Below are 18,509 nucleotides of genomic sequence, written 5' to 3' on the forward strand. Positions count from 1 at the left end.
TCTGCCAAGTGCTGAGCAGGAGGCCACCATCAGGCTCGGAGTTCTCCGCACTGGTCAGCCGTTGGCATCGCTGGCCTCCTTGGTCCTGGGAAGGAGTGGGGCAAGCCATGTGAGGTCCCTGGAATAATAGGCCTGCCAGCCATGAGCCTGTGTTTGTCAGGCCTTTCCAGACCACAAATGGAAAAACTCAGCCGAGAATCTTTAGATATGTATGAATGGTGACTGAGCCAAGCTACTTTCTGAGCTGCTCACAGATCCTTAAGAGCAGAGATGAAATGTGCTGCATTTCCCCCTGAATCGTAGGGATTCCTGCTTCTCTACTACCATAGTGATTGTTAAAGAGGTCGTTTTATTCTTAATATTAAAATCTCAGTTCTAGCCCTTATTAGTGTTGTCCTTAATCCTCCACCAGGGGGAGCCTGGGTTGCAGGGCAACTGAGTGCAATAGGATTTCGGACTCAGAACGCAAGGAAGGTGGTGAACAGGAGGAAAACAAGAGCTAGGTCTACAACAGTGAGCTGACCCAGCTCTGGTCACTGCAAGCACGGCTCTGTACCCCAGCACTGTAACACAGTTTTATTAGAAATTAGTGTTTGTTTTCATCACCTGTGCTGAGCAACAAGGGATTGCAGATAAGTGACAAAGGGGATGTTCTCTCATGGCAGGACCTGGGCCATCCTTTAGGCAGACACTGGTCAGATAAGAAATGGAGAAAAGCCCAGTCCCGGTACCAGTGGTAAACAGCAGGCTTCCAGTTTTCTAGAAACTGACAAGGTTTGATCTTCATCCACACTCCTGGTTTGCGCTCCTGTGGGCTGCTCCAGGTTGAAAAATTCACATGGCTGAGAGCTGCTTTCTGAATGGGGCTGAGAAGCGCAAAGAAAATTCCCCCAACCCTTATGCCACAAAGTCTGATTAAAGAAGCTAAGATTACTTCAGTGATTTAAACGTTAGTATTTTTCTTAAGACCAGGGAGATATTTTTGATCAGTCCAGGATTATTGTGCTTTCTTGGGAAGAAAGGCAAGTCACCACTGAGACAGCTGAGGATCTAAATGTCAAAGTAGCAGAGAGGCTGGGGCTGGGGCTGTCAAAGAACAAGCACTAAAATACCTCAGTGGGAAGCTGGCGCTTTGAGTATTAGAGGGCCTCAGGAGGATAGCAGAGGAAATAGGCCAGTGGCCTCAGGCAGAAAGCATTCCAGTCTCTGTGGGAAAACCACAAAGCCAGAGGCCGGAATCTGGCCAAAGAAAAGGATTTGTCTTCATCTAGTTACTCCACTCAGGGCTGGAAGAAGTGTTTTGAGCTGATGACCAGGGTGCCTCACTGGAAAATCTACACATTCAAGGCTGTGACAAGTGTAAAATACATGGTTAGTCACACTTCCCCAGCCTCATCATGTCATTTCAGGTCCTTGTGGGTGTCTGCGAACCGCGGGCCTGGCATTTGCCTATAGGCTCCATCGGGTCGGCCACAAGCAGGCCACTTAGCTGGAGTGACAGTTGTCAGGGGAGAGGAGCCTAATAACCTGTGCTCCTTTCAGAGTAGCTACTGCTCAGCAGCTATGAGGTATGGCATTTTCTTAGGCCGGCTGCACAGTCCCTCCCTGATGGTATTCCTTTGGAAAAGAATTTGGATAAGCAGTCTCCCAAGGGCCAAGCTAAACAGCAGGTAGTGAGAAAAAGCCCCAAGGAGGAACTTGCACCTTGCCTGAGAGCTGGGGCTTGGCAGCTCCACAACCACGTTAAGCCACCTCCGAAGGGATTTAGGCTGCTCCCATTACCCTGTGTCCAGACTCAGCGCTGGGCAGAACCACCATCCTCAGCGGGGACAGAAAACCAGTAATATGGGGCAGGCAGGGGCTCCACAACCAAGCACATGCCACCTCTGCACAGGGCTGCTGGGAACACGGAGCTGGTGGTCACTGACCTCAGCTGATGGGCATCCGAGTGCAGCGCTTATGGGCTCCACTGCCTTCCCACTGTGGCTCATGCTCCTGGCCCCTGTAATGGCCCTTTGGGTTTCCAGAAAGTAAAGCAAAGCATGCCTTGTAGCTGAGGGCAAGAGAATCCAAAAGAGCAATCATGTTAAGCCCTAGGAGTCTATTATGTGACCTTAAAATGTCCTTTCTCATGGGCATCATTAGGACCACAGTTTCCAACCTAAATATCATCCTTTCCTGCATGCTCTCTGGGCTGGCTGCTTGGCCAGCCCAGCAAAGCCAAAGCTAGTCAGTTTTTTGTTTTGTTTTATTGCTTCTCTAGCCCCTCTAAGATTGATTCTGCAGGGAAGTGGGGTTAGAGTCAGAAAAAGATGATGTGGGTCAGGGCAGAACACAAACTGAATAAGAGTACAAAGTGCTTTAAAGAAATAGATGCCAAAGGCATCAAGGAAGGCCATGGGTTCAGCCCTACCCAGGGTCTTGGCACCCTAGAGGGGTGGCACAAATGCCCAGTCACCTCATTATTAGAGTTCACGCTATTCATTTCCTAGGTAATTTTTTAAAAACCAAAGTTATAAAGCCTGTGCTTAAAGACCTCAAGGAAAAAGAAGCCCCACCTTCTATAAGAAACTGGGCCTCCACAGCACCAGAATGAGCCCATTCCCCACGGACCTCCCCAGAGGCCTTAAAGGTAGCCCCTTCAGTAGAGCCAAAGGACACTCAGCAAGGGGACTGTTCTCATGGGACATGGGCAGGTCAGCCCAGTTGCCCCAGGGGCAGACACAGCTCCCTGTCAGGAAGGGTGAGCAAAGGGTCCAGGACTTAGGTCATCCTGAAGTACTCAGGGAGCAGGGCAAAGGAATGTGGTCCCTCTCCTGCCCAGGACCTCTGCCCTCCTGTCATGCTTCTGGGTACTGGAGCAGAAACCGAGCCAGCAGCAGCGTGGGGTGGCCAACGGGGCAGGGCTCCACAGGACGGGAGACAGGGTGTCCCATGCCCTGACTCCCTGAGGGTCTTGTCAGTCGCGATGTGTAGACTGGTGGCCGAGCTGCCGGTCATCATAAGTGCTGTAGCGCTTGACATGGATACGGCGGACCCGGTCCCGCAGTTCAAAGGTCTCCTCGTCTTCACTGGGGGAAGCCTGGCTGCGGCTCCTGCTGGTGGCCTCCAGTAAGGAGTTGTCAGGGACTCGGGGGGTCTCATAGAGGAGGACGTTGAGTGTCTCCTCATAGATGCGGGCCTCTGGGAATTCCACCTGGGCTCAGGGGGACAAGAGGACCAAGTGAGGTTTCATTCCACAGAGGCTGCAATGTGGCAGGGCCCTTGCCCCTGGGCTGGCTAAGTTCCTCCCAAACGCTCTCCCAAGACAGGTGGCTTTCCATCTCGTGAGGGAGGGGAAGCCTTTCTCTGGAGATGTGGGGAATTGGATTCGTGGACAAAAGGACGTCAAAGACTAGCATGCCACCCGTGCCCCGCCCAGCCCCAGACGAGCAGGCTAGCATGTGGGGAGGTTAGGGCCTTGGCCTTGTGCTCAGAGCCAGGCTTAAATACTGCTCCAGCAATTATGAGTGGCAGGGCCTCAGTTTCCTCTCGCATAAAACCAGGGCCAAACCTACTTCAGAGACTTGGTATGAACATGAAAGACAGAGGGTAGCTGGATTCTAGCCTAACCTGACTTCTGTTCGCTCAGCTGTCGAGTGCGGAGAATGCTCCAGCCCTGCCTGTCTCACAGGTGTGCTGTGAGGAGTCAAAGTTCACTAAAGACAAAATACTCAGGAAGGTGACCTGTTTTGAAATCCTCTGTTAAGTACACACAGGAGTCCGCACCCCCAAAATGCCAGGGGGAAGCAGGGTCACCTCCTGTAAGCTGTCCCCCCACAAACCTCAGATGGCCCTGTGCAGTTCAGGGGCCTGGGGGCTGAGCAGGTGCTACACGAGCTTGGCTGCTCCGAGCCCCTTGCATCCACCACTCTCTGAGTGGGCTGCCCTCCCGGCCCAGCAGAGGACTCTGCCCTCTCTGTTACACACACAGGGCGGGGCGGGGGGGGGTGCAGCTCCCTTCTGGGGAGAACACCAACAGCTTGCAGACGGGGAGAACAGGGTTTGCTGAGTTTGCGTTAAGTGTTAAATGTTAACTGTTAACCTGTCAAATCCCTCACATGCACCTGGCGCTGTACCACCTTCCAAATGACTGGCTGCCAGCATCCTCATTGTTATAGGGGCTGAGCTGGTAACCAGAAATGCCTGACTAGCCGGGGCCAGAGAGGCGATCAGACCCTACATTGCTGCTCCTAGGAACTGCCACGTTCTCCTAATACTTCCACTGACTGCATACCATCAGGCCCCTGTTTGCAGGCGAGGAAACTAAGGCCCTGCTGCTTTAAACATTTTGTATGAGGCCAGAAAACAAGTCCACGGTAGAACCAGAATTCAGACCTAAATTGGGCCAACTCCAAAGACCCAGTCCTTCCCACCACACCATGCTGTTCTTGCCTCTCAGCTGACCAGGACAAAGTATTCCCAGGCCATTCCCTGAACTCCCCGAACTGACTTTGTCCTTGCCCAGCACCATCATGTGAGTCTGGGGAAAACAGAGCAAACCGAATGCCCCCTCGCTCCTGGTGATGAAAGGCCCAGCTGGGGCTGCCCTGGGCTGCGTCCTGCCCCCGCCTGAGCAAAGGGAGGCCCCCCCCACACCTTGGTCTGCTTCTTCTCCGTGGCATACACGATGGAGGTGCAGCACACCTCGGCCAGCTTGCGGCCTTGGCCGTAGAAGGACCAGCAGCAGATCTCATCACCAATGACATCCTTGATGAAGAGCACGCGGCCATTGAAGCGCAGGGAGAGCTTGTCAAAAAGCTCGATGTTTTTCAGCAGGTGGTCGTCCGAGTTGCTGGAAAACCCAAGAAGGCCAGTGGGTCTGGGAATGAGATCTAGCACAAGAGAGGGTGCTGACTGGGTGTGTCCCCTCCTCCCCATCACGCAGAACTGAGGAAAAGTCAAGAGGTCAGATGGGACCTTCTGGGTTTGGGGGCCTGTGAGGAAGAGGAGGGGAGTTGTTCGGAAATTAAAGCAGGGAGAACTGAGGGAGGGTGGTCTCCTCCCATTGGCCCTGAAGGAGGGAGGCTCACAGCCATCACGGCAGGAGGGTTGGTTCCCTGGCTGTAGGGGGGATGCCAGCAACACGTCTGTCTGCGGGGACTCCCTGAGTCCGTGGCTTTCGGCGTCTACCTAACTGTGGCCGGCTGAGGGGACATTGGGCAAGGGAGAGGGTGGCCCAGCTGTGAAGCACAGAGCTTGGCTTAGGAGGAATCCCAGCTACGGGCTTCCAGGGTCCCTCCTCCACCCCAGAAGCTAATTCTGGGAAAACCCCTGGCGTGCTGCCTGACAGGAGGCGGGTGGGGGGAGGTGAGGGGGTGGGGGTGGTTTCCGGTTCGTTCTCCTTTAGATCCCAGCCAGGGCCCAGCACCCAGTTCCAAACGCTTCTGCCCTCACTTCCCTTCTCTCTTTGTTCTTCCCTCCTCAAGACCCAGACCCGAGCCCACCGTGCCAGGAATGCAGGTGGATTCTCTCGGGTCTCCTGCCCCATGGCTGGCTGCCTAGTCCTTCTAGCTACTTCTGCCGCCCTTCCCCAAGCCCTGCACCCCCCAACCCCCAGCTGCCCACCCTACCTGGTATAGGAATACTTGTTGTTGCTTCTATTGTACAGCAGCTTCACCACGGGCTGGGAGGGAGGAGAGTGTGAGGGCCAGGCCAGGGTCCCATCCTCCCCTGCCCGCAGCCCACCGGGGTCCCAGTACCTTGGTGGAGGATTCAATGAGCCTCTCTTCCTCTTTCAGGGAGGTGATGATGGGGATGTTGCACACAGGCTGGTAGGAGTCCTTCTTGTCCTGGGTGACACACACAACTGAGAATCTTTTTCTGAGCTCTCCTGCTTGCCAGGCTAAGACAGGCCTTCCCCCGGAGCTGTTGGAGCCCCTCTGCCAAGGCTACCCTCTGCCTGTCGAGGAGGCATCTGGCCATAGGAACTGCCAGTTGGCAGGCAGAACCCCATTTCCAGAAAACCTAAAATCCAGATACCAAGGTGGAGAAACTGGAAACTAGGCTCAGTTCCCTACTGCCCAAGTCCACCACCTTCCAAATGACTGGCTGCCAGCATCCTCAGCCTGGGCAGCACCCCGCATATCTGACAGTGAGATTCGGACTCCCAACCCTACCAGTCACACGACCTTCTGGGAACTGGACCTTGATGGCCCTGCAGGGAGAAGCTGACCCCGAACCTCCTCGACCTGAGCCCTCTTCAGCTCCATACCTGCAGAGCAGTCTGGCACACGCTCACCAGCCCCTGAATGAGGTAATACTTGGCTTCAGCCATCAGTTCCTTAATTTCCTGCCGGTTCTGTGGGAGGATGATGGTGTCATCTCGGAGGTAATTCAAAATGGTGCCGAAGTGCTTCCCACATCGATCTATGAGGATCCAGCCTAAGGATTCAGACAGGCCGCACAGGGTTACTCGTTGCCTCCACAAATAAGCAGCGGGCAAAGGCCACCTGACTAGCCTGGGGGCGGCCCGCAGCACAGGGTCACAGGAGCAGGAACACCACCTCCAGCTCTTTGGTCTGTGGCTGTTCTCTTCCACCGGGCTGGCCTGGACTGCGGGGGACAGAGGCCTTCCAGGCAACGCGGCAGCCCATGGAGGTCTCAGCTCAGGAGCGCTCAGGCCCACCGTTGGCCACGTGGACAGTGCCAGGACCTGCCTGCCTTCTGTGTCCTGCCCACTTACTACAGCCGTGGTTCTCGGAAGCATCTAGTCCTTTGGAAATATTTAAGAAGTATGGATCTTCACCCTGGAAAATGTGTAAGTGCACACCTTTCCACCTACAACCTCCGAGAATTCTGAGGCTCTACCCAAGACTCCAGGTGAAGGAGATCTGCACTGGGTAACAGGAAGAGGGAATCTAGAGTCTAGACCTGCCACGCTTGAGCCCTGCCCCAAACTCGCTTCCTTAGGAACACTTCCTTCCCTCCTCAGCTGGCCCAAGGAGCCCCGATGCCTCACCTTCTTTGTCGGTCAGCACCTCCATGCGCCCACTGAACATGGCCTTGAGCATGGTGTCGTGCCGGGTTAGTGCCCGCACGGTGGTGTAGTACAGGGAGCCCCCGACATTGAGCTGGACGTATTTGTTGCCCAGGCCTCCTCCCTTGAAGCCGCTCAGCTTGGGCTTGGCCCCCGAGGCTGGGCACAGACAGGTATCCCCTGACATCTCCCGCTGCAGGTAGATCACCACACGGCAGGAGGTCGGCTTGGAAGGCTCCGCCGTGGTGGAAGGATCACGAATGAGTGGCCAGTGGAGGCCAGAGCCTCATACTCTCAGCACTGTGAGCAGGAGATGGGAGAGAAGACAGGAGTTAGCCGAGCAAAGCCCTCAGCTGAAAGGGGACTGGAGGAGACCATGCAGTCATTCTCTCCTTGACAAGCAAAGAACTTCCCTGGCAGAGGCTAAGGCCTGAGGCAACAGCAAGAGAAGACATCCCTGCTCTTCTTTATGGTACCAGGAACCAGCGCAGTCTCCCAGAGCCTGCCCATCTCGCCGGCCTCCCTGAGCCTCAGCTCAGCTCTCAGCAGCAAGGAGGACAAGCAAACCCTTGGCATTAGTCTGAGACGGTTTGAGGAGTAGACGGGGCAGCTGAAGTTTTACCCTGGGGAACCACAGTCCAATTCTCGTTCCCAGGACCCAAGACTTCCCACCAAACGTACCGGGAATCCTGCCAACGCAGGAGATTCCCAGGAGCCAGAGGGAGACAGGATGTACTTCCTTTCTAAATATTCCAGCCTCAGAAGCAGCCTGTACTAGGGCTGACTTTGAGCACCACCGCAGTCTGGCTTTGGGAAGCAAAGTAAAAACAGCTTTAGGAGAGCAGGGAATGAGCCAGGCTGGAGGGAACTGGCCAGTGTTCCTGGCAGAGGTTCCCCTGGCCCCAGTGGAGTTTCCTGACCTTCCCCTTTGTGGGTCCCAGCCCTGTCCCAGGTTCCTGAAATTGTCACCATTTTCCAGGACAGAACAACGACAGGATGGTTATTTTTACCTCTTCCTGAGATGAGGCCCAGCCCTATCTCTTCCTTTCTTCCCTGCCCACAAGACTGGGGAGAAGGGGCTCAAAAAGATCAGATGGTAAATCTCAAAACAACTATGAAGTGATCTGGAAACTGAAACACTGATAGGCATTCATGGGAGGGAGGAGTTAGGGAAGCAAAGGAGGGTAGAGCTAGGTCACCCCTCGTGAGCTGGATTCTTTATTATATCTTGGTTTTCTAAGGAATCACTACAATTCATCCACTGGAAAAAAAGAGCAAACATTCACTGCAGGTTTACTATGTTCTAGGTACTAGTCTAGGCGACTTAAGCCACATTATTTCGTTTAATTCATACAGCGGAAAATAAGACTGAGTGCTGAGTAGGGACAGAGAGATGGAAAGATAGGGGCCTTGCCTTCAAGGAGTACAAAGAAGCAACATAACGTTAACAAGAATAAAAATAGTAAGAGTTAGCATTTATTGTCCCCTGTTATGTGCCAGGCACTGAGGATACAGAAGAGAACAAGTAAGTCATGGCCTCACAGAGATTACATTCTAGGGGGAAGATATACGTAATAAGCAAGAAAATAAATATGCGAGCAGTTCCAGATGGTAAGAAATGCAACAACTAAGCTAGTGATAAGAGAGTGACTAGGGAGAAGTCCTAAGATGGATGGGGCCAGGGAAAGCCTCTTTGGGAAGGGGACATTCTAGCTGAAGTCTGAAAGAGCATTCCAGATGGATGGAAGAGTGAGTGCAAAGTTTCTCAGTTAGCCACAAGTTTTAGGAACAGAAATAAGGCCAAGATGTCTAGGGCATAGAAAAGGGGGAAGCTGGCTTGATGTAAAGTCAGACAACGCAGGGGCTGCTTCATATGAAAAAGTTTGCATTTTATCCTAATTGTGATGGCCATCAGTTGGAGGTTTGAAGCAAGGAAGTGACAGGATCTGAGTTATTTACATTTTGAAAAGATCATTCCGGCTGCCTGGTAGAGAACGGATCATAAGGGTGCAGGAGAGCAAGCGGGAATACCAGAGGAAACGGAGGCTCGGACTGCAGTGTTGGTAACAGACAGAAAAAAAGGCGAAATTGCCTGGTAGTCCTCACAACATGCAAAAGCTTAACGGTTGCATGCCGCCTCCTGTAATTGAGATCGAGAAGCAGTGCACAATGCCATGCATTTAATATATTTAGTATTTAATATATGTCAGTTTGTTAGACTGAAAACTGTCCCTAAAAAGGTTTAGGTAAGCCCCTAGGAAGAAAGCATTTAATATATGTCAGTTTGTTAGACTGAAAACTGTCCCTAAAAAGATTTAGGTAGGCCCCTAGGAAGAATATCCAAGGAAGGACCAGAGCGGGTGCTTTGTGAAGTACCTAATTTCTTCAGTGGTTTGTCCAGGAGTCTCTCATTTGCCCCAAGGATGGAGTATGGATGAGATGAACCCTTGCCAGCAGATTTCCTAATCCCTAAGTAACACCTGAATAGTATGAAATCCCCTCACCTTCCTCGGCTCACCCCAAAGGCATAAGTCCACTCCTTAACAGGTTTTAGCAAGTTCCCAATGTACTTTGGGTCTAGCTCCAGTTTCCCCAGGTTCAAAGCAAGCACACATAACGTTCTGCCAAAGTAAAGGAATCAAGGCCAGGCAGTGGCCAACAGGGCCTACAAAGCAATTGCTTTGAGCCCCTGGATGACGTCAGCTCAGATGCCGCCCGCTCGGATTCCTTCCAGACCATTGGGCTCCCAGACCACTGGGCTCCAGGAATCTTGTGGCAGGTGACGCCTCAGTAAGTAATTCCAATGAGAATGAAGTTTCCATTGATAGCCTCACCGCTGTTCCTTCCGGACTTTGTGTGTGGATATTTGGGATTGCCTGGGGCAGAGGGCGTATCCGAGTCTCTCTAAGCAAGGGTAATGGGAACCTAAGTAGATTAAAGAGCAGGACAACCACTGCCATAGAAGGTGGAGTCCTAAAGGAAGAAGTACCCAGAAACCCATCACACTCGGTGGTGCCGGGCGGGTAACCGATCTTAGATAGAGGGGGCGGATCTAGCAGAAATCCTAGGTGTAAATCTTAAGCTTCGTCCAAAGGGTTTGGAAAGATTTAGCGAGACCCAGCTCTCTGATCTGTGGTGAGTCTTCCCCGGCCCGCAGCCCCTCCTCACGACCGAGAAACTGAGACCGATTCTGACACCCATCCCAGTGGAGGATTTGAGCTCTCCATCTCCCCTGCGCGGTCCCACGCCTTTTCCCCAGGACTGGGTGGGAATCTCTGCTCCAGCTCGGGACCCGTCCATCCTGCCCCCCAGGGCATCCGCACCCCGGCTCTCACCGTCCCGGGGCGGGGGCGCTTCTCCTCTCAGCTGGGTTGCAAGCCGACCCCGCGCCGCCCTGGGCTGTGGTTGCCTACCCGCCAGCAATCCGGGGCTGTGAGCTCACATCCTCCGCCCGCGGTCTCCGCCCTAAGCCACGGCCAAACCCCACCCGCCCCTCAACCTGGGACTCCAAAGCTGGCCCTGCCCAGAACCCAATCACGGGGGAGGGAGGGGCCCCTAAGAGCATTTCGGGTTGAGCGCTCAGCTACTTCCGGCAGCTTTTCCGGCGCAAAGGCCTCTGGGTCTTGTAGGCAGCCGTTCCTCCTCTCAGGCCTGTTTCCCAGCAGGCTCTGCGGGTTGGGCGAGGTAAGTACTTCCGCGGTCAGGTAATGACGTTACGGGTAAACACGTCCTGTATCCGTGGCAGCAGCTGAGGCCGGCGGGCGAGGCACCGGTTGCCGCTGACCCGGGAGAGAACCGGGCTGCGGGAATCAGCCCGGGCGGCAGCGTGCCGCCGCTACGGGGTTGACAGGTAGGCAGGGACTGTGGGTCGGAGGACGCGGGCTGACCTGGGGCGAGTGAACCTGAGAGGCCGAAAGAAACGTGGGGATTCCGCGCGATTCTTTGCGAGCGGTGCGACGCCCACCTTGGACCTGGAGCTTTCCGCGTTGATGCTCGCAATGGTCTTGTGAGAAAACTGCAGCTCATATAAGTTCAAGGCGTTTACGTAGTGTGGACAGCCAGCTCCATCACCCAGGTCTTCCTGTGTGCACGGTGCCCCTTTCCCTCACCCCGCGGATGGCGCCTGCTCGCGGGGCCGGGAGTGGATCTAGGAGAGCCAGGGCGTGGAGAGAGTGTCGCTGCAGTTACCTTCAGGAGCTCAGTGCGGTTCTTGTGCCCGGTGCTCCTCAGATGCCCAGACACGCACGTGTGGTGGGAGTTGGGAGGAAATCTGACGGTCGGCTGGGAACCCTCTCCCTGCCCTCCTTCTCCGGTCCTATCCATCTCATTCAACTCTGCCCTCCGAACATACAGTTGGCGCTCAAGCCCGATACATGGGAATCTTGCTTGCCTCTTTCCTTCCCTCATCCCCAAACCCCTACATCCAGTCAGTCCTTTACCAAATGGCATCAACTTACGTGACATCGCAAACTGGAACACTTTTCTTCAGCTCCAAGCCTTGGTTACTCTAACAGCCTTCTCTGTTTCCGGTCATTCGTTCCACAGACATTTACTGAGTGCAGGTGCCCAGTATGTGCAGGCACTCTGCTAGATGCTAGGGTTACAGTGATGAACAAGGTAGTACACCTACTTACCTGCCCTACTGTTGTTCTTTCCAGTTCATTCTCCATCCTAGGTCAGAATGAACGTTCTAAAAGGGAGATATGACTGTGCTTCTTTACTGAGAACTGCTGGCTGCCCACTACCCTTATGATCAAATCCAAGCTCATGACTTTCAGAGCTCTCCATGAACCAGCTCTGGCCTTCCCATCTAGACTTAACCCTGTTCCACACTTCCCTTTGTTAACTGGGTTTTAACCACGCCAGCCTTTCGACTCTTGGCATACACTACATTTCTTTTCACCTCAGGATCTTCACACATGCTTTTCCTCCTGCCTGGAATGCCTCCTCCCTGCTGCACTTGGCAAACTTTTGGATATTCTTTAGGTCTCAGCTTGAGTGTCAAGTTTCCGGAAGCTTTTGTTGAGGGGCACCTCGCTGGCTCACTCAATTTAGCATCTGCCTCTGGCTCAGGTCATGATCCCAGGGTCCTGGGATTGAGCCCCATGTCGGGCTCCCTGCTCAGCGGGAAGCCTGCTTCTCCCTCTGCCTCTGACCCTCTGCCTGCTTGTCCTCTCTCTTTCTCTCTCAAAAAAATAAATAAAACCTTTAAAAATTGTTAAAAAAAAAAAAAGAAGCTTTTGTTGAGACATCCTCCCCCCATATGAATTATGTCCGCTTGCTGCAGCTTCATATAGCCCATGTGCATTTCCTCATACTGTCCTCACCACTTGTGATTGTTTACTGCCCAGAGATCAGAAATATTTCTGAATAAATGCATCCTCTCAGGGAAGGGAGTGGAAGTGGAAGCAGATATTTGATCCCTTAGGTTACTGGAGGCTTTCTAGAGCAGCTGGTCTGGGTCCTGTAGGTGTTAAATGCTTGGACTGTATGTGGAAATGTAACAGAACAGCAGGAAGACGAATCTTTTAAAAATATGGATTAAAAGGAAGCTCGGGATGATTAAAATGTTTCAAAAGGAAGATGCTAGCCTGGTTCCTTCAGTGGAGTACAGTAGGCCAAGGGCTCTGGGCCACAGTCATACACGGGCAGCCTACAGACTTGCATTAGTTGGCCCAGTGTTAGATGTGGCTTTTCCTTATTTGAATTTAAGACTTTTCTTTAAAAATCAGATTTTGGTGCTGCCTGGGTGGCTCAGTGGGCTAAAGCCTTTGCCTTTGGCTCAGGTCATGGTCCCAGGGTCCTGGGATCGAGCCCAGCATCGGGCTCTCAGCTCCGCAGGGAGCCTGCTTCCTCCTCTCTCTCTGCCGGCCTCTCTGCCTGCCTCTCTGCCTACTTGTGATCTTTGTCTGTCGAATAAATAAATAAAATCTTAAAAAAAAAAATCAGATTTGGCGGCACCTGCGTGGCTCAGTTGGTTAAGCATCTGCCTTCAGCTGGGGTCATGGTCCTGGGATCGAGTCCCACATTGGGCTCCTTACTCAGCAGGGAGCCTGCTTCTCTCTCTGCCTGCTCTACCAGTTCTGCCTGTAGCTCTCCGTGCTTCTGCTCTCTCTCTGACAAGTAAATAAATAAAAATCTTTTAAAAAATCTTAAAAAAGAAATCTTAAAAAGAAAATCTTAAAAATCTTAAATTTGGATTTTGGGCTGTCTTGAAAATGAGTTCTTGTGGCTGGGGGACTTAATTTTTTTTTTTTTTTAACTGTTGTTCCTCCTATGGTATACCTGCTCTGGGAAGTTACTCCCATTATCACAGCATTTGGGACAGATCTTCTCTAAGGAAGCCCAAAGGGAAACAGCTGGGGGAGGTGGGAGCAGAGGAATGGGCTGGTGCAGGGCCAGGTGGTGGCAGAGCCTTTGGAACACCTGGGGTTTGGGAATTGGTATGGCAGCCAATGGCTAGACCTAAGTAGCCTTGCTTCCCTATTTGGACAGGGTGTGTTTTTTTTTTAGTGTGTGTGTGTGTGCGCGTGCAGCGCGGGCGTCTGTTTGCCAGAACAACAGTGATTTTTCCGTGTGTCCTTCCCAGAATTGAGGCATCCTTTGGACCAGGAATGCAGGGTGGCCTGGGAAGGGAAAAGATCTCTCTGCTGATTCTCTTGCCTGCAGACAGAAACCCAGACTCCTGAGTTGGACACAGAGGGTCTTACTGATCTGGCCCCAGCTGACCTTTGCAGCTCCATTCTTGGTCCTTTCATCTTCTGGGTCTTCTGGCTGTTTCAGTGACTTCACATTCTTGTCCGTGCTGTTTTCTCCGCCCAGGAAGCCTTTCCCTAACCTCCTCACTTGCGTTCTTGCTGATGCTTCATTCCTTTTTGTGTTTTCTGCTAGAAAGAGATGGAACCAACTTTGGTCCAAGTTCAGGACAGCATGTCTGTGGCAGACATTGTGGGTAATATCTTTATTCCCAGCTTATTTTTTAACTCTCAGTTTTAAATCATGCAGATGTCCTCTTTTACTTGCTTTTGGTGTTATGCTAGGGCTGTGCTGGAAGAGCTTTTTCATGTCCTTGTGGGTACATAATTGGGGACAAATATACTTATGGCTTCTCACAACTTAGTTCGAATGTTACTCCCTCACCCTGTTAACTGCTCTGTTCTCCTGCAACACTTGCGTGATATTTCTGTAAAAGCACTTAACACAGTATACTTTCTCAGTTTCCATGTCTGTCTTCCTCCAGCTAAACTATGTGCTCCTCCAGGGCGGGCACCATGTCGCCCTCATCCTTGTACCCCCCGCATCTAGCAGTGTTGGCATGTAGTAGGCACTCAAGAAATGTGTGTTGAACGAACGATGCCTGTGACAAGCAACTGGACTTTATTCTTTCCTGACCCTTGCTCCTATGACACACCTCCCGGCTGCCACTAGCGCCCCTTCAGAGCAGAGCAGAGCTTCTCTAGGGAAGCCGGAAGGGAAACAGGTGAGGCTCAGAGAGGTGGAGGCAGAGGGAAGGGGAGCCTTTGGAGGAGCGTCTGGGGTTTTGGCACTGGTGTCTGGGGGCAGGAGTGGGGCTGGGCTGGAAGTGGGCATTTCCTTGGGTGGCTGGGAAGTGATCGGGGACTGAGGCTGCTTTCTTCACAGCTATGGCCAAGGATATCCTGGGGGAAGCTGGGCTGCACTTTGACGAGCTGAACAAGCTGCGCGTGTTGGACCCTGAGGTTACCCAGCAGACCATAGAGCTCAAGGAAGAATGCAAGGACTTTGTGGACAGTGAGTGTCATTTGGGGAGATGTGGTGCCACTCGGCTTTGTGTCAACTGTGCTCCGCCCCCACACCCCATGTAGCTGTCGTCCCTGCCAGAATGGGCCTAGGGGCTCCCTGGAAGTTGTGTCTGGCCTTTGTGAATTCCCACGTACCAGCGACCTTGTCTCCCTGCTCTCTAATGCTCTCAGGTAGTCAGACACAGAGCACTGATCAAGACAAATGGGGAGGGGCACCTGGGTGGCGCAGTGGGTTAAGCCTCTGCCTTCGGCTCAGGTCATGATCTCAGGGTCCTGGGATCAAGTCCCACATCAGGCTCTCTACTCAGGAGGGAGCCTGCTTCCTCCTCTCTCTGCCTGCCTCTCTTCCTACTTGTGAATTCTGTCAAATAAATAAATAAAATCTTAAAAAAAAAAAAAGACTAATAGTGAAATGGAGAGCGGCTATCCCAACCTTGATTTTTTTGCTCTCAGAAACCTTGGAACAGAACTAGGGCTTGAGGGTAGGAAAGAGTTAGGTACTCACGATTTGATTTCCTGAAAGTTTAACAGACTCACTGAGGTAATTTTTTAGCTAGTTATCCAGGACACCTGTCCTAGCCTGTTCTAGCAGGCAAGTAAGCCCAGTGGCTGTGAATACAGAGCAGCTCTTGCTAAAGCAGGGATTTCTGTGGTTGTTGAAGAGCAGGGATTTCTGAGCTTTCTAGGCTCTCCTTAGTCTCTACAGCGCTTGGCTGGTGAAAGGCAGCGTGGGCTTTGTGGCCAGTCTTCTCACTGCATGCTGTCCTTCCTCCCTGGGGTCTAGTTCACTCCTCGGTAGAATGAGGTCCTACCACACCCAAGGACGCTGAAAGAAGCAAATGAGAGATGAGGCCCTTAAATGTTTCGAGTTCTGTATTAGCTCTAGTCATGGTTGGCAAGGCCCTGCCCCCCTAACCACCATTAACTGACATCTAGTTCCTTATCTGGGGCTAGTCAGGAGGCTCTGTTCATGTCCTGAGTCAGTCCTTCCATGAATGTGGCCCTTTGTGCTTCCTGTCACTCCTGGGAAAGCAGGAGAGAGAGTGCGCGGAGGATGGGCACGTCAGGGTTCTCATACCTAAGGTTAATAGTCACTGGCTGGCTCATTTGGGACTCATAGTCCAGTGGGCCCTCGTCCAGCTCTGGGCACCTGGCCACCCTTCTCCTGGTTTAGACTAAGGGTAGAAGACTTTAGGTCAGCAGGCACCAAATTGTTTTGACACAATTTAGAAGGGGCAGTTAGCCATGCCCTCTTGCCATAAGGGAACACTGAGGGAGTGGGGATGCAGAGAAAATAAAATCTTTTTTTCTGTTCTTTCCCTGAAAGAAATTGGCCAGTTTCAGAAAATAGTTGGCGGTTTAATTGAGCTTGTTGACCAGCTTGCAAAAGAAGCAGAAAATGAGAAGATGAAGGTAAGATCAGCATGTCTTCCAAATCTTGGCCCATTCACTCTTCCTCTGCCATCTTGACTTCTTGGGGAGGAGGGTGTGGGCTTTTCTTTATTCAAAACAGGATTTTAGGGTGCCTGGGTGGCTCAGTGGGTTAAGCCGCTGCCTTCGGCTCAGGTCATGATCTCAGGGTCCTGGGATCGAGTCCCGCATCGGGCTCTCTGCTCAGCAGGGAGCCTGCTTCCTCCTCTCTCTCTCTGCCTGCCTCTCTGCCTACTTGTAATCTCTCTCTGTCAAATAAATAAATAAATCTTTAAAAAAAAAAAAAAAACAGGATTTTAGTAACGAGCACAGTTAACCTTCTGTTAAACTCTTACATGCCAGTACATTTTGTCATTCTTTCCTTTAACCATCATATCACCAAGATAGGTGGTTTTATGCTCATTTTATAAGTGAAGCAATGTGGGCATGCAGGGTGTCAAGGACTCATCAAATGGGCCGCTGACCACCTGTGTGCCAGAGTCGGGGATGCTCGTAGAACTGCTCCAGAACTGCTGTCTGGGTGTCGTCAGGCACTTGGGGTCATGCTGGTAGTCCTCCTCCTCATTTCTGAGGCTCTGGGGCTCAGCTGTCTTGCCAGCTGGACACTGAGATAGCCCCAGTGGCCCTTCCTTGGCTGAGGACTTAATGCTGAAGACAGTTTTAATGAAGCCATAACCTTCTTTGGTGATACTGTTTTTCTAGGCCATTGGTGCTCGGAACTTGCTCAAATCTATAGCAAAACAGAGAGAAGCCCAACAGCAGCAACTCCAAGCACTAATAGCAGAAAAGAAAATGCAGCTTGAAAGGTAAGAAGTTATGATGTAAAGCAAGTTCTTTACTTAATTGCAATTCTATTTTTCCTTCTCGAATGGTCACCTCTTATCCTTCTTCATCAGGGATAGTGTCTCACTTGTCTTCAAGGGATAGTGTCTTATTTGTCATCCTGATTTGAAGATTTAAAAAATAAAATTACAGGGGCACCTGGGTGGCTCAATAAAACATCTGCCTTAAGCTCAGGTCATGATTCTGGGGTCCTGGGATTGAGCCCACATCGGGAGTCTGCTTCTCCCTCCCACTGCTTGTATTCCCTCTCTTACTGTGTGTCTGTCAAATAAATAAAAGCTTTAAAAAAATAAAATTACATTTGCTGAAAGGAAAAAAAAATTTTTCTTTTAAGGATTTTGAGAGAGAGAGACGGCGAGAGAGGGAGCACAAACAGGGAGTAGGAGAGGGAGAAGCAGTTTCCCTGCCAAGCAGGGAGCCCGATGGGGGGCTCAATCCCAGGACCCTGGGAACATGACCTGAGCTGAAGGCAGATGATTTACTGAGCCACCCAGGTGCCCCAAGTAAATTTCTTAATACAAAACCACCTCTAATATTAAGAGCTTGAAAGCTCAGGTACCAAGTGTCCAGAGTCAGCTGGTTCTCCTAAAGGAAAACACTTCTTGGGGCTGGAGACTTCTCATGTGTGGCCCTGGGGTGGGCTTTGCCTCTTTGTTCTTTTTTTTTAAAAAACGATTTATTTATTTGAGAGAGAGAGAGAGATCACAAGCAGGCAGAGAGAGAGGGGGAAGCAGGCTCTCTGCTGAGGAGAGCCTGACGCGGGGCTCGATCCCAGGACCCCGAGACCCTGACCTAAGCCAAAGGCAGAGGCTTAACCCACTAAGCCACCCAGGCACCCCACTCTTTGTTCTTTCTTACCCTAACTTCTACATTGTATACTCACAGTATTTCTTGGCATCATTTAAATCATTTATCTTCTCTAGAAGAATTAAATGCATGGTTTATTTCATCCATTTTTAGGGCTTCTAACAATTTTGTTTTTCAGGTATCGGGTTGAATATGAAGCTCTGTGTAAAGTAGAAGCAGAACAAAATGAATTTATTGACCAATTTATTTTTCAGAAATGAACTGAAAATTTTATAGGAGGGCAAAAAAACAAACAAAATCCCAAAAAACCTCTATACTGTTCCAGTGACTTGACTAATGGCCCACGTATGTCCTGAGAGATGGTGTATAAGGAACACAGCATCTCTGAAGGCAGTAAACAAATCAGGGAGCTTGTCACAGATGTCCGTGTGCAGCTGCTGGTGAACACCCACGGCCATGGTGGTCCAGGCTCTTAACTCTTGGCATTCTTAACCTGACGTGAACAGTCTGTAAACTCGATTTTTTTTTTTTTTTTTTGTAATTTCACAAAGCTTTGGAAAGGAAGAGCAATAAATTATTGTTTTCAAATGCTTTGATCTCCCTCTTTTCCTGGTGCCCTTGAAGTGTAC

At 51.4% G+C, this 18,509-nt stretch overlaps 2 protein-coding genes across 11 annotated transcripts; one reads left to right on the top strand and one right to left on the bottom strand.

The window, feature by feature from the left end:
- Window positions 1–561: 561 nt before the first annotated feature.
- TNFAIP1 (TNF alpha induced protein 1) lies at window positions 562–10,561 on the bottom strand. Of its 4 annotated transcripts, none has more exons than XM_082707217.1 (7): window positions 10,354–10,561; window positions 7,001–7,318; window positions 6,254–6,423; window positions 5,742–5,831; window positions 5,613–5,665; window positions 4,639–4,834; window positions 562–3,196 (listed from the first exon to the last, which is right to left on the bottom strand). In XM_082707217.1, exons 2-7 carry the CDS (start codon window positions 7,203–7,205, stop codon window positions 2,960–2,962), a joined length of 951 nt encoding a protein of 316 aa, XP_082563343.1. In that variant the 5' UTR covers window positions 7,206–7,318; window positions 10,354–10,561; the 3' UTR covers window positions 562–2,959. The 4 variants fall into 4 exon arrangements, with proteins under 4 accessions (XP_082563343.1, XP_082563345.1, XP_082563344.1 ...); XM_082707219.1 differs by having other exon boundaries at window positions 10,432–10,551; XM_082707218.1 differs by having other exon boundaries at window positions 10,342–10,551.
- Window positions 10,011–18,468, top strand: IFT20 (intraflagellar transport 20). 7 transcript variants are annotated; one of them, XM_082707277.1, is made up of 6 exons: window positions 10,011–10,153; window positions 14,259–14,498; window positions 14,660–14,788; window positions 16,127–16,212; window positions 16,933–17,036; window positions 18,059–18,468. In XM_082707277.1, the coding sequence occupies exons 3-6, from the start codon at window positions 14,662–14,664 to the stop codon at window positions 18,138–18,140; spliced, it is 399 nt and encodes a 132-aa protein (XP_082563403.1). In that variant the 5' UTR covers window positions 10,011–10,153; window positions 14,259–14,498; window positions 14,660–14,661; the 3' UTR covers window positions 18,141–18,468. The 7 variants fall into 7 exon arrangements, with proteins under 7 accessions (XP_082563403.1, XP_082563404.1, XP_082563402.1 ...); XM_082707278.1 differs by lacking the exon at window positions 10,011–10,153 and adding an exon at window positions 10,661–10,702; XM_082707273.1 differs by lacking the exon at window positions 10,011–10,153 and adding an exon at window positions 10,702–10,868.
- Window positions 18,469–18,509: the final 41 nt, after the last annotated feature.

Source organism: Mustela nivalis, assembly GCF_964662115.1.
Source record: "Mustela nivalis genome assembly, chromosome: 17".
Lineage (NCBI taxonomy): Eukaryota > Metazoa > Chordata > Mammalia > Carnivora > Mustelidae > Mustela > Mustela nivalis.